Below are 13,379 nucleotides of genomic sequence, written 5' to 3'. Positions count from 1 at the left end.
CCAAGGATTGATTGGCACCATGTTCATTTGGAAATATTTGTATTTTTCTTTGATATTCACCCAAGAAAATAAACATTCTGTCATCTTTATCGGATATTTGATTCCATTTTTACTGTACAATAGACTACATACGGTACACCCGATATTATCTGTGGAAAAGTTGTTGATTCTTTTTTTCTTTTTGCGAATGGAGAATCTGTTCATCCAGTATATAGTTTCTTTATGGTCCTCTTGAACTTCACATGGCATCGGGGTTTCCACTTCTTCTGTTTATAGAGAAGGGGTCATCCTAGAGTATGAATTCAAAATTTTGTACCTGCATGAATTTGACACGGTTTGATTGAAATGTGCGTTGCACGTGCAACTTACTAGTAATATAAGAACGTGAGCGAGTTACTATTTTGGTTTAAAACATAATATATACTACCTTTGTCCCTTAACATGCCTTATATTAAGGGACGGAGGGAGTATTTTTTTAGGCACACCCCTCTGCAACGATTCATAGAGGCGAAGGTGTTCCGTCTTTCAATGAATTGGTGGCTATTATTTTTGGATGGAGTAAACTTTAACGATCCGATTACGAACGTGCGAGGACATCGCATCTTAGTAATCGCTAAACCAACTTTGAGAGGTTATTGATCACGCCGGAGCACGATCAACTTGACCACGAGAGTCTATTTCCTACAGCAAACGAAGAACAAGCAAGAAACTAAATATTGCAAATATAAGAGGAAAGCTTTATTGATGAAAGTGGGGTTCTGTGACATCTTGGTCTGGTCGTTGAACACAAATAAAGGACGCGAAGTTGCAACTATGAAAAACTTTTAATCTAAATAAAACACAAAACTAAACAATGCCCTAAGGGCTGTATATATGGGGGAATAAAGGGGGGGGGGGGTTTCGTGACCACTTGGAGTAGGGGTCCGAAATCAACCCTAACTCGGTTTCCCCACACATACGAACTCTAAAAATAGTCTATAATGTGGTATTTAAAAATTTCATGGGCCTGTCCCAATAATAAGATGACGCGACATCTATAATAGCCCATGGACGGAATTTATGAAGTGACATCTTGTATATTTCGTCCAAGCCTTCATGCTCTCATTATGTTGGCTTTAAAGTGCGAAAATCATCACTGGAAACTTCATTTTTCTTTTTCCACGCGTGCACCTTCTTCTCCATGCTTGATACCGCTCCAATGACCATCCTTCTTGTCCATGCTAGGTCCTTCATTCATAAGCAAAACTAAAGTTTCTAATTTAGAAAGCATCATATGCTCATGAATATCAGAATTGTTACCAAGAAACGAAAGTACATGGTAATTCAATTGGCGTGCATGAGCTCTAGTAATTGGTCCAGTATGTATAGCAGCAGGGGCTCTGGATGTAACAATGGTATTGATGTCCTCATCAACGATAATATATGTAGCTACATGCATTAAAAAATACATTCCATGGCAAGAATTATGGAAAGGAGGGAGTAGTATGTAGATTTTGTTTCGGCACACCATTTCATAGCTAAAATGCACCTACAATGAGTTGCACCAAGTTTACATTTATCTCACAACAGAGCACATATGTTTCCTTCCCTTTTCTTTGCAGGGAGCCCATATAAGTTTTTTGGTTTAGCGCCGATCACCAAAACCTCATGCAAATGTCCGAATCAGACCCTCTAACACTTTTAGCCATCTAATAGTGGTCTCAAAATTGTCTGGATTGGTCTGAACGTCCAAATTCCCGCAAACCAACATCAAACTAGGGAGGTTTGGGGAGTCTGAAGTCCCTCACATTGGACTTCGACAACATCAGCACACCCAAAAGCCTCACTCCCACCGTGTCCGCTTGTTCTAGAACCCTCTCTGTACGCGGTATTCATGCCACTCGGAACAGACGAGGAGGCGACGAAGGAGGATGGCGACCCGATGGCCATGAAGGAGATCACCATGGGGGAGGCGGAGGAGGAAGAGAAGAAGACACCTACACCGGTGGAAGGGATAGAATACCTCTTCTAGATAAATGCTTAGGAACTGGAAGGGCATATAATTGACATATGGAGGACAACTTGTTTTGGTTAGCACAATGTTTTTTTTGAGGAAAACTTCCATTCTATTCATCAACTATCAAGATAGTACAAAGAATACCATAAGTAAAAAATACATCTAGGTCCATAGACCACCTAGCGACGACTACAAGCAGTGAAGCGAGCCGAAGGCGCGCCGCCGTCACCGCCCCTCTGTCATAAGAACCGGGCAAACCTTATTGTAGTAGACAATTGAAAAGTCGTCATGCTAAGGCCCCATAGGACCAGCGCACGAGGACAGCAACCGCAATGGATGAAGAGACGAATAGATCAGAAGTATCCAACATGTAGACACACCAACACAAACGAACGAAGACCAGATCCACATGGATCCAACGAAGAAAAATCCCGACCGAATCCCATGAGATCCAGCAGAGACAATGTTTATTAGTTTATTGATATGTATGTTGTCTTTCTTTGAGATTATTTTTTAAGAAACATACACACACACCCTTATGAATGCTTACCCGTATACCATACCCATATGAGCATTTCTCAGAGACTGGGCAAGAAAGTCAAATTGATACCAAAGGCACATGTAATCCACTCGATATTTGTCTTCCATTGAACAAATAACGTTGATTTTTTTTGGAACAAATTCAAGAAAAGTACGAGCACCCATGCCAAGTACACAACTCAAACTCAAATCGGTTTGTTTCAGCACAAGTAACCTAATCAACTGACCTACGCTCAACCATCTTTCCCTGAGATATTTAACTTGCTAGTTCTTCATATAAGTTGACTGACCAAGTGCATTTTAGTGAAATATTACAACACTAAAATTTTCTAAAACCAATGAATTTACTAAAGTTTGTAGTCTTGTATTCATCCATTACTATCTAGTTGACATCCTTAGTCCTTCAATGCACACACACCACTTCTTTTAGTAGGCTGGTATGAATCCAATAGCACATATTGTTTGGTAAACCTCTACATCAATGGCAACTCGATATTTGCACGCAAGAGTGACGGCTAAGTATCTCATGATTTAAATGTATGCATTTTTTATTTCTAGAGAAAAACCAAATCTTATATTTTTTTAATATTTCTACATTTCCTTCGTTTTTTCTTCCATTTTTATTAAGCATGCTCCATATTCACATTACTTTAGTTTTTAATTTGTGTGCCACGCGTGTAAAATTACTGTTGTGTCATTGGTTACAGGATGATGGTTCTCATGGGACGACCAATGCCAGAATTTCGTCAGTGGAGGTCTAGAGGTCCTTCGTGCATGCTGTCGAGCTCCAGGAATATGGTAGGGTGAGGATGGGTCCAGGGTAGCTAGATCAGGTGGTGGCATGCAGGCTAAGGCGCCCGTGAGGCGGCGAGGTTGGATCCTCATATTTACATGGAAACGGCTTAGCAACTATGAGCTTTTTGACGTTGTGGATGTTGTTTTGTCCTTCACAAAATATCATATTTTTGTTGTGTACGCAAGAGAAATTTCTTGTGATGATTCTATATGTGTCTTGCAGGAGGTTGCTTTCATGCTGCAAAGGTGTTTGTTCCTTGTTGCATATGCTATTTCTTATGTAGATTTCATCTTGCATGTTGCTTTGTGACCCATTTTTCTTTTATGCAAATGTTGTGCGTATGATAAAAACGTGTATGATCTTTGTACGACATACATCAGGACCATGCAGCAAACACAACTGACGGTGTAGATGCATTTCGTTACTGTCATCAAATGAATATGATCGTACACATAGCATAACTCTTATTTCATTTTGCTGCCCTGAATGATGATTTGTTGCATATGCATAATGTTTTGTTGTACACAGATGTTTCAAATGTTGCAACAATTTTGAAACACCCCAAAGAAGACCGCCGTCTTGGTTGTGATGATGAGACGCTCCAAGTCATTACTTAAGTCTGGTCGGCATGAGAGCCCCCTCCCTTTCAATTGGCCCTACGGGCATCTAGCTGTGTCATTGGTTATATCTCTAAAGTGGTCCGTGAACAAAATATGTCTACAATTATCCATTATTATTTCAGTACTTATTTTGGCGTCATGTCTTTGTATTTGGTTCCTTCTTCTAAGCCTACTTATAGTATAGAATATCATACACTATTATTATGCATATGATACAAGTGTATGCCTCTATAGTGCATAGTATTTATGTTACATAATGTTTTAGATGACATTTTTTTTGCATGACACATAGCGACACATCATTTAGTATGTGCATTTTTTAATGACATGTTGTCTCAACTAGATTGTTTAGTTAACATGCATGATAATACTTTACCGTGACACCCCCTCACCGAGAGTTTGAAAAACAATGACGAACATCCTTATCCTTATCTCACTTAATAAAATTAGAAGTTTCATTTTACTATTGTTATTAAAACTTAACAAGAGTGACATACACTTTTAACTGTCTTATTTTGGAAGGAAAATTTGATTTAAATAATTTAAGTTATGGGTCAAGCTTGCCAGGTTGTAGGGGTTAGAGACCAATAGTAAACTTGTGATAGTCATATTGACCAAAATGGACCTTTTCTTTATAGCGAGATAATGGATAGACAGATAAAGTGCAACGTGGAAACCAACACTCATCCGGCAATGTATACACTACTTCCCACCAATGCGCACGCCAGAGTATGCATAGAACTTTATTGTTCCTAAGGGCGAAATGACCCCTTCGTGGTGCACTTATACGGCGTGCAAGCCTAAGCTACGTCCATACCCTCGGAGAACTAGCATGTCTCACCAGAGATCAATCTAACAGAATGTGAGCCAGATTCAGGCAAATATATAGGAGGCCCGCATGTCGATCCACCCTAAATTCTAAGCACCGTTCATGAGCGCCGGCTTCTTCATCTCCCACGCCGTGAGCTCCGACACCTTGATGTCCACCTTGCCGTTGTTGAAGACGTGAAGGCGAGCGTTCTTGCCCAGCGCGAGCGTCGGGTAGACCCGGGAGAGGATGCAGGTCCTGCCCCCTGCCCCGAAGCTCTCCACGACGGACCGATCGATCTAGACAGAGAAAACATTACGGGCAAACGAAATCAGTAACGAACGACCCACTCGTCTGTGAACTTGCATCGCAGGAGACGAGGAACATGCATGTATGGTAGCCGATGTCGACGTACGTACCAGGCTTCTCAGAGATATCTTGCCCTTGGCTATGTCAGTGTCAACAAAGCCTGCGAAGGTCGGCTTGTATAGGTTCGGGTTCAGAGATGACCTGCACCGAACGAACAATGAAGCCCAACGTCAGATCGATCAACGCTCGCTTATGCTTGTAGCTATGCCACATGCGTGAGATGATGATGAATCTAAGGGAGAGACGGGAGATGAGATTACATGGTTGGATCGGAGCACATGAGGACGACGGGCTTATTATTGGTGCTGTTGATGTTGCGCGCGGCCTTGAACACCCGGAAGAAGACCGCCGTCTTCTCCTCCAGCTTGGACGAGGCGAGCACCCACAGGCCGAAGGGGCCCACGCCGCCTTCCACGTGGGCACCCCTCATGCTGCACAGCTTCTGGGCGTCGTTGGCTAACGCCGGGTCCAACGCCTCCGCCCCATCGATGCTCGCCACCTCAAAGCTCACCTCCACGTCAGCCTGATGAAGCAAGTTAGTCGGGTAATTAACTATGATATGAACTCATCACCACTACACATATGTTGGTCAAGTTAATGTATCAGTACAGTTGGAGCATAGATTGGGGATGTGCATGCAAGGGCAAGGCCAATGTGCGCGTGACGACGAGTCCATTTTTTCTTTTAGTTAATGGAACAGGGTGCATGACGCGGAGCTGGGATTAGAAGTGTAGGACAGGTGTAGTGAAACCTACGGAGTAGAAAGGCACGACAGAAAGCGTCACGCGATAGAGGATACGAGTTGGAGGGGAGTGGAGTGGACAGTGCACACTGGACACAACTCGGGATCAGATGAAGCGCGCCGGATAAGATAGATAGCGCGGGCCAGGATAACACATACTACTGGCCGGGCAATATATTCTGCAGGGCGGCCGGCGCCACTCAGGGCAAGGCAGTACGTAGTAGAGTACATGGTGATCTCGATCGACTGCCTTTTGGTCCTAGAAAATGTCACCTCCCTTGATTGCACGCAGACGCAGACGCAGACGAACAAACTCAGAAAGAGAAAAAGCATGCACGGGCACGGCTCGCTCACCTGTGAGGTCCGTAGCCCGGTGACCTCGACGTGCTCTCCCCGCTTGACCACCCTGTTCTTGATGCTGACCGGCCTTTTCCCCCTCAGCGCCTCAAGCTCCTCCAGGGGCCACTGCATCAGCTGCCTCCCACTCGGGTCCAGCCAAACCTTTCTCGGAATCGCCTGAAAATATACTCATATCACACACATATACCATGCCATGCATGCATGCATGCATGGTGCACATGAACAACAATTAATCTTTTGGTTTGCTATACTCGATTAGCATAGCAGCTACTGTACGTACCTGGATTCCGGCCCATCCCTTGGCGACGTCGTCGACGGCGGCGTCGGACTCGTTGGCCCAGCCCCAGAGGATGCGGCGGCGCTTGACCGGGTCGTAGAAGGTCTTGGAGGCGTAGAAGTTGCCGTAGTCGTAGCGCAGGTGGTGCTCGTCGCCGGCGGGGTTGTCCGGCACGTACCGCTCCGTCTTGCGGTCGTAGGTGCCGACGGTGTAGTAGTCGTAGCGGCGCAGGTCGAGGCTGTTCTTGAGCACGTGCTTCACCCTGGGGCCGGACACCACCGACGTGTCCAGCCCCTTGTGCCTGTGCCGGCCGTCCGCCGTGACCGGGTACAGGTCCGGGCACTCCCACATCCCCGTGGGCGCCGAGTGCAGCGGCTTCCTCACCCGCGTCCACCGCATGAAGTCGCGGCTCCGGTACACGTACGCCACGCCGCGGGACGCCCCCGAGAGCGCGCCGATGAGCAGCCGCCAGTGCCCGTCGGCGTACCACGCCGTCGTCGGGTCCCGGAACTGGGTGGCGTTGATGCCGCCCTCCGGCACGATGATCGGGTTGCCCCGCGGCTTCACCCACTCGCGGAGCAGCGGGTCCGACTTGTTCTTGGGGAAGGCGATGTTCTGCACCTCGTAGTTGATGTCGGCGCGGTCGATGCCCGTGTACATGATCGCCGGCGTGCCGTCGCGCAGGATGGTCGCCGACCCCGACCAGCACCCGTACTTGTCCGACTTGATGCTCGGCTGGATGGCCGTCTCCAGCGCCACCCAGTTGATGAGGTCACGCGACACCGAGTGCGCCCACACGATGTTGCCCCACACCGCACCCTTGGGGTTGTACTGGTAGAACAAATGGTACCACCCCTTGTAGTACATGGGCGCTGCAATGCATGCAACAAAATTTCACAAACTCACTTCAAACTCCCACCATATATTAGATGATGATCTCTTTTTTTCCATTCATTATCATTAACTAACTAACTAACTAACTAATGGTTTCTGTATGGGGCTGTAAGTTCGCCAGCCATGCAGCATGCATGCCTGTATATGTGTTGTTCAATCCAGATGACGAAAATGCGTTACTGCTCAACGGGGTTGCAAGTTGCAGAACAGGGATTCTTCTTGTAGCAGATAACATCAAAATGAAGACGCGACAGAGATGCATGACAGGATATTAAAAGGAGCACGGGAGAAGGACGACGTACCGTTGGGATCTGGCGTGATATTCGGCAACCATCAACATGATGATAAGAAAAATCGCAAGTTAGAGCCAGTTATTATAAACCTTTGCCAAAAAAATTAAAAAAATGCATCGTTATATTGAACTAAACCACAGTATCAGAGCAGGACAATGACCTCGAGGATACCACCCAGGCCACACAACAAGTTTAGTAACGAAACAGAAACGGGCACGATTATTAAGCTTCTTGTATGGCCCAAGAAATTGACCACCCGGTCATGCATGGTTTTGGAAGTTCAGTTGTCCCAAGAGCAAGGACGTGCTACTACCACACACAGTTGTTTGTTTAGCCATGCAAAACAAGGATGTCCACTTAGCTAGCTCTAAGCTTAGCTGGAACAAGAGAGATGGGTTAGCGCGCGGAGATATACCGTTGATCCAGTTCTTTATGGGCCGGAAGTGGTACCCGGTGCTCAGCTCGGCGTCGAGAATCGAAGGCGGCACAGTGGCCGCCGCCGCCTCCGTCTCCAGGAGGTCGGTCTCGTAGACGACATGCGACGCCCCGGCGAGCTGCAGCAGCAGCACCACCACCACCAGCAGCACCGGGCATGCCCATGCAACTCTTCCCCCGAGAACTACCATTGCTCTCACGCTTGGGGGCAGAGGCCGGCGATGGAGGAACAAGTAGGGAAGGATCGATGTCTTGTGCAGAAGCAGAGGCCAGGGGTGGTCATATTTATAGTGTGAGGGCCGTAGCGCCGGGGTGCAAGGGCAGGGCTATTCAAGCGCTGAAAAGCCTGAAAGTTTAAAGTTTGCAGGGTGAGACAAAAGGCCACGAATTCAGACATGAAGAAAGATTTTCCCTGGGGTGTTATTGGATGATAATAATTAGACAATTGGACATCATCTGATAGGGAAGTACTACTAGCACTCCTACATTTTCCTTGTTTTTTATTGTTTATTCTGGACTTTCTCAGGTAGCTTCTGTGATGGAGGGAAATCTCGCTTTAGGTGTGAGAAAATCTGCGGAAATGTTGGTGCTGCCACATGGCTGGCTCGGTCTGGTTGGTCGAGTTGAGAAGCGTAAGTTGCTTGCTTTTATTGGCTGTTTTTGAGAAAACAATGGTGTAAACTTGTCACTAGTAGTTAAGTTTTCACCCCCACCATACGTCCATACGCTCTCGCTGCTGGAGAACGTACGTGCTCGATCGCCTGCTTGTCTCCTTTTTTTCTTTTTCTTTTTTGGAAACTACAATACGTTCATCCGAGACGCAGATCTCACCGTTACGTTCAGCTAGAGGCTTGGGCAAGATTTGGATTTTTCAGGAGTGGAAAACACGCGACGCTGATACATCACGCTCAGTCGGATACACCACGATGCGATATACGGAGTACTTGATCACGCGCCACTGGCAGAGGTTTTGGTCGCGCGCTACAGGTTTCACCTCGGTCGATTGGCCGCAAGTTGCACGCGCTAAGGTACACAGCACCCGTACCAAGTTGGCAACTCACTCGCTGTCGTGGTGTCGGCGGTGGGTCACCACGCGCGGCACGGGCGGACGGACGTGTAGCCGGCGGAGGTCGGTCCCGAGCCATGGGTTCTGGGACATAGAATTGGCTTGATATTTTGGATTTTGGTTGATGATGATTGATGAGGGAGCCTAGTTGGTTTGATATTTTGGTTTTTGTTTGATGAGGAGGCCTAATTGGTTAATGTTGGCAAGTCTAAACAAATGGCTACTTTAAGTTGTGTCAAATATTTGACATCAAACCTATTAGGCTATTGACGCGGTAAAAGAAAATCAACAGAGACACGTACTCATTAATCAGAGGCAGCCGCGTGTAACACGCGCTCAGTAAAGATTGCTTCTGCTCACTGTTGTAATCTAAACGAGAGAGAAGTAAAAAGATTCAACTGTCTGTATTATTCCTTGATGATGAACACTTATATGCGAGGGGAAAGGCGGTTCCTGGAGGCGACGCTCCAGGAAGGATATGTCGGTTCCGCATCGTGGGAGGGATCCACGTGCGGTTACAAGTAGAGATTTACTTAACTAATTACATAATTAATTAAATTCTAACACTCCCCCTAATCTATACTTGTCCTTGAGTGTGTTCATCATCTTGAAATAGTCTCCTCCAAAAACCCTGTGGGAAAAATATAAGGAGTGGTGTAGTATATGCAGCTAAAACTCCTTCAAACCCTGTGGGAAAATAAGGAGAAAATGATACCGCATATAATGGTTATTGCCTCCGTTAACTCCATATGAAATGTATCCATAGAATAAGAAGACAATAAATATGTCGTATATACTTTTCTAAAAACCCCGGTGGGGAAAACAGATAGTATGACATGTGTTCTTATGTTGATATTACCTCATTAAAAACCTTGATGAGAACCTCTAAAGTAAACTCATAAAGGGAAAAAGAGTGTAATATGAGGCTTTGAACAGGAACAGTTCAGGAAGATACTCCCCCTGACTCTTGCAAATCTCGGAGCCGTCGCATACCAATTCCATGAAGGTATTTCTGGAATGTTGAAGATGGTAGAGACTTTGTGAAAAGATCAGCGAGATTATCACATGACTTGACTTGCAAGATGTTGATTTCACCACTTTTCTGGAGTTCATGGGGATAAAACAACTTAGGGGCAATATGCTTAGTGATATTGCTCTTTATGTATCCTATTTGCATCTGTGCAACACAAGCCGCATTATCTTCATAGATAATGGTAGGTGATTCGATAGAACCAATTCCACACGACTGTTGTATGTGGTTTATCATTCTGTGAAGCCACGTGCATTCACGCGATGCCTCATATAAAGCAATTATTTCAGAATGATTGGTAGATGTTGCAACTAGGGTCTGTTTCGAAGACTTGCATGATATAGCAGTTCCACCATGTAGGAACACAAAGCCGGTCTGCGATCTGGCATTATGGGGATCAGATAAATAGCCAGCATCTGTATATCCAATTATACCAGAGTCCAGTTTTTCCTGGAACTGAAAAAATAGGCCAAGATCCTTTGTGCCTTGGAGATATCGAAAGACATTCTTGACTCCCGACCAATGGCGTTTGGTGGGAGCTGCGCTGTGTCTAGCAAGTAGATTTACTGCAAATGCAATATCAGGTCTTGTGCAATTTGCAAGATACATAAGCGCTCCAACAGCACTGAGATATGGAACCTCGGGTCCCAAAATCTCTTCACCATCATCCCTTGGTCTGAACGGATCTTTCTCTACGTCTAGAGATCGAACCACCATGGGAGTTTTAGATGGGTAGGATTTGTCCATATTGAATTTCTCCAATATTTTCTGGATATAGGCAGCTTGGTGTACCATTATTCCTGAGGTAAGGTGCTCGAGTTGGAGACCCAAGCAAAATTTGGTTTGACCCAAATCCTTCATCTCAAATTCCATCTTTAGGTGATTGCGTGCTTTATCAATATCTGGTGCACTGCCGATGATGTTTAGATCATCAACATACACAGAAATTATGCAAAATCCTGTGGAGGACTTCTTGATGAAGACACATGAGCAATCATCACTATTGGAGTAAATTTTCTGAAGAAGGAACTCACTTAGTCGGTTGTACCACATCCGCCCCGACTGTTTTAAGCCATACAATGACTTATTCAGCTTTACACAATATATGTTGCGTTTTGCATTGTTACTCGGGACAAAGATTCCGTCAGGAACCTTCATGTATATGTTCGAATCTAGTGACCCGTAAAGATATACGGTCACGACGTCCATCAACTGCATGGATAGACGATTTTGTACTGCCATAGATATAAGATATCGGAAAGTTGTTCCACTCATTACTGGAGAGTATGTCTCATTGAAATCAATGCCGGGTTTCTGCGTAAAACCTTGTGCTACGAGCCTTGCTTTATATCTCACCACCTCATTGTTCTCATTCCGTTTCCGGAGGAAAACCCATTTGAATCCCACAGGGAAAACATTGGGAGGTGTAGGTATTGCTTCTGTGAATACGTTCCTTTTGTTAAGCGAGGCAATTTCTGCTTGGATTGCATCCTTCCATTTAGGCCAGTCGGAGCGCCTTTGGCACTCGACGATAGACTTTGGATCATGATCAGTGATAAGGATATCTGCAATCTTTTCAGGAAAATATATGTCGACAGTCGTAGACTTGCGGTCAAATTATTCTCCAGAATCAACATAGTTGATGGAAATTTCTTGCACCCCTAGAGACTTTTCGTTATTTCCCAATACGATTGAGTCTAGGTGTTCCGATGTTCCAGCTAGTTTGTACACACTGGAGCTCGGTTGTGAAGGTTGCCCTTCTACTGGGTGTAAACTACCCATAAGGTGTTCATCAACGTTGAGTTGACTTGCATTTACTGATTTTGAGGATTTTCTCCTCTCTCTCCTTTGCTGCTTGCGAGAAGCAGGTTCCGGGTCAGAGGCCGTACTACTCCCCCTCTTTTTAGGAACAGGGAGTTGAGTGGTTTTAGTTAGTACCTCCACTCTTTCGGACGCATTCCTGGCTGGAATCAAGGATTTTGTAACACCTTTTAGATCAGTAAATGAATCTGGCAGATTATTTGCAAGATGTTGCAAATTGATAATTTTCCGAACTTGTAGTTCGGTCTCTTGAGTACTTGGATCAGAGGTTGAAATGGCAATGGCATTCCAATCAATTTCTGGGCATTCTTTCTGGTACTTGAAATCTCCCCCTAATGCCGGAAAATGTTCCTCGTCAAAAATGCAATCAGCGTGACAGGCTGTGAATAGATCCCCAGTTAGGGGTTCCAGGTACTTGATAATCGACGGTGATTTGTACCCCACATAGATCCCCAACTTTCTGTGTGGGCCCATAGATGTCCGCTGTGGTGGTGAGATCGGGATGTATGCAGCACATCCGAACTTACACAGATGGGAAATGCTAGGAGGATTTCCACGTACCAATTCTAGAGGGGAAGAACTGTGATATGCAGTTGGCCTCAGTTGTATCAAGTCAGCAGCGTGTAAAACTGCATGACCCCAACAAGAGGATGGCAAGTTGCAATTCGTCAACAAAGGTCTTGCAATGAGTTTAATCCTCTTAACAATGCTTCAGCCAAACCATTTTGTGTATGGACATATGGAACAGAGTGCTGAACTTCAATCCCCAAAACCATGCAATAATCATTGAAGGCACGTGAGGAGAATTCTGCAGCGTTGTCCATTCGAATTGTCTTAATCCGATTTTCTGGATAATGGGCCTGTAACTTAATTACTTCCCGCATTATCTTGGCAAATGCATGGTTTCGTGTGGATAGAAGGCACACGTGTGACCATCGTGTAGATGCGTCAATCAGAACCATGAAATACCGAAATGGTCCAGATAATGGTTGGATAGGACCACAAATGTCACCTTGAATGCGTTCAAGGAACTGAAGCGGTTCAGCTTGTATTTTAAGGTGTGATGGCCTCAAAATTAGTTTCCCTGTGGCACAGGATGTGCACACAAAAGTCTGATACTGAGGAAACTTTGACTCAAGCAAATTATGATCAATGGAATTGCTAGTAATTTTCCTCATCATCCCAACACTGGGGTGACCAAGGCGACCATGCCAAGTTTGGAATGCATTAACATTCTGAAAAATTACCTTGTAAGAAACATGTTCTACGGGCTTGATGTACGTATAGTACAGTCCGGATGATAGTGAAGGAATTTTTTCAAGTACTTGCTTG

The 13,379-nt window shown here is 45.2% G+C and overlaps 1 protein-coding gene across 1 annotated transcript; it reads right to left on the bottom strand.

Annotated features, from left to right (window-relative positions):
• Positions 1 to 4,682: 4,682 nt before the first annotated feature.
• Positions 4,683 to 8,396, bottom strand: LOC123426667 (beta-fructofuranosidase, insoluble isoenzyme 2-like). Its single transcript, XM_045110534.1, has 7 exons — positions 8,111 to 8,396; positions 7,705 to 7,713; positions 6,512 to 7,380; positions 6,226 to 6,387; positions 5,390 to 5,652; positions 5,180 to 5,270; positions 4,683 to 5,059 (listed from the first exon to the last, which is right to left on the bottom strand). The coding sequence occupies exons 1-7, from the start codon at positions 8,319 to 8,321 to the stop codon at positions 4,871 to 4,873; spliced, it is 1,794 nt and encodes a 597-aa protein (XP_044966469.1). The 5' UTR covers positions 8,322 to 8,396; the 3' UTR covers positions 4,683 to 4,870.
• Between the last annotated feature and the right edge of the window lie 4,983 nt (positions 8,397 to 13,379).

Source organism: Hordeum vulgare, chromosome 2H (genome assembly GCF_904849725.1).
Source record: "Hordeum vulgare subsp. vulgare chromosome 2H, MorexV3_pseudomolecules_assembly, whole genome shotgun sequence".
Lineage (NCBI taxonomy): Eukaryota > Viridiplantae > Streptophyta > Magnoliopsida > Poales > Poaceae > Hordeum > Hordeum vulgare.
This window is presented reverse-complemented; position numbering and strand designations above follow the sequence as displayed.

Coding starts and splice junctions, on each gene's coding strand:
- LOC123426667 (XM_045110534.1), bottom strand. CDS start 8,321: ATGGTAGTTCTCGGGGGAAGAGTTGCATGGGCATGCCCGGTGCTGCTG. Junction 5,653..6,225: donor CCGGGCTACGGACCTCACAG/GTGAGCGAGCCG, acceptor TTGCTTCATCAG/GCTGACGTGGAGGTGAGCTT. Junction 5,271..5,389: donor ATGTGCTCCGATCCAACCAT/GTAATCTCATCT, acceptor CGTTCGGTGCAG/GTCATCTCTGAACCCGAACC.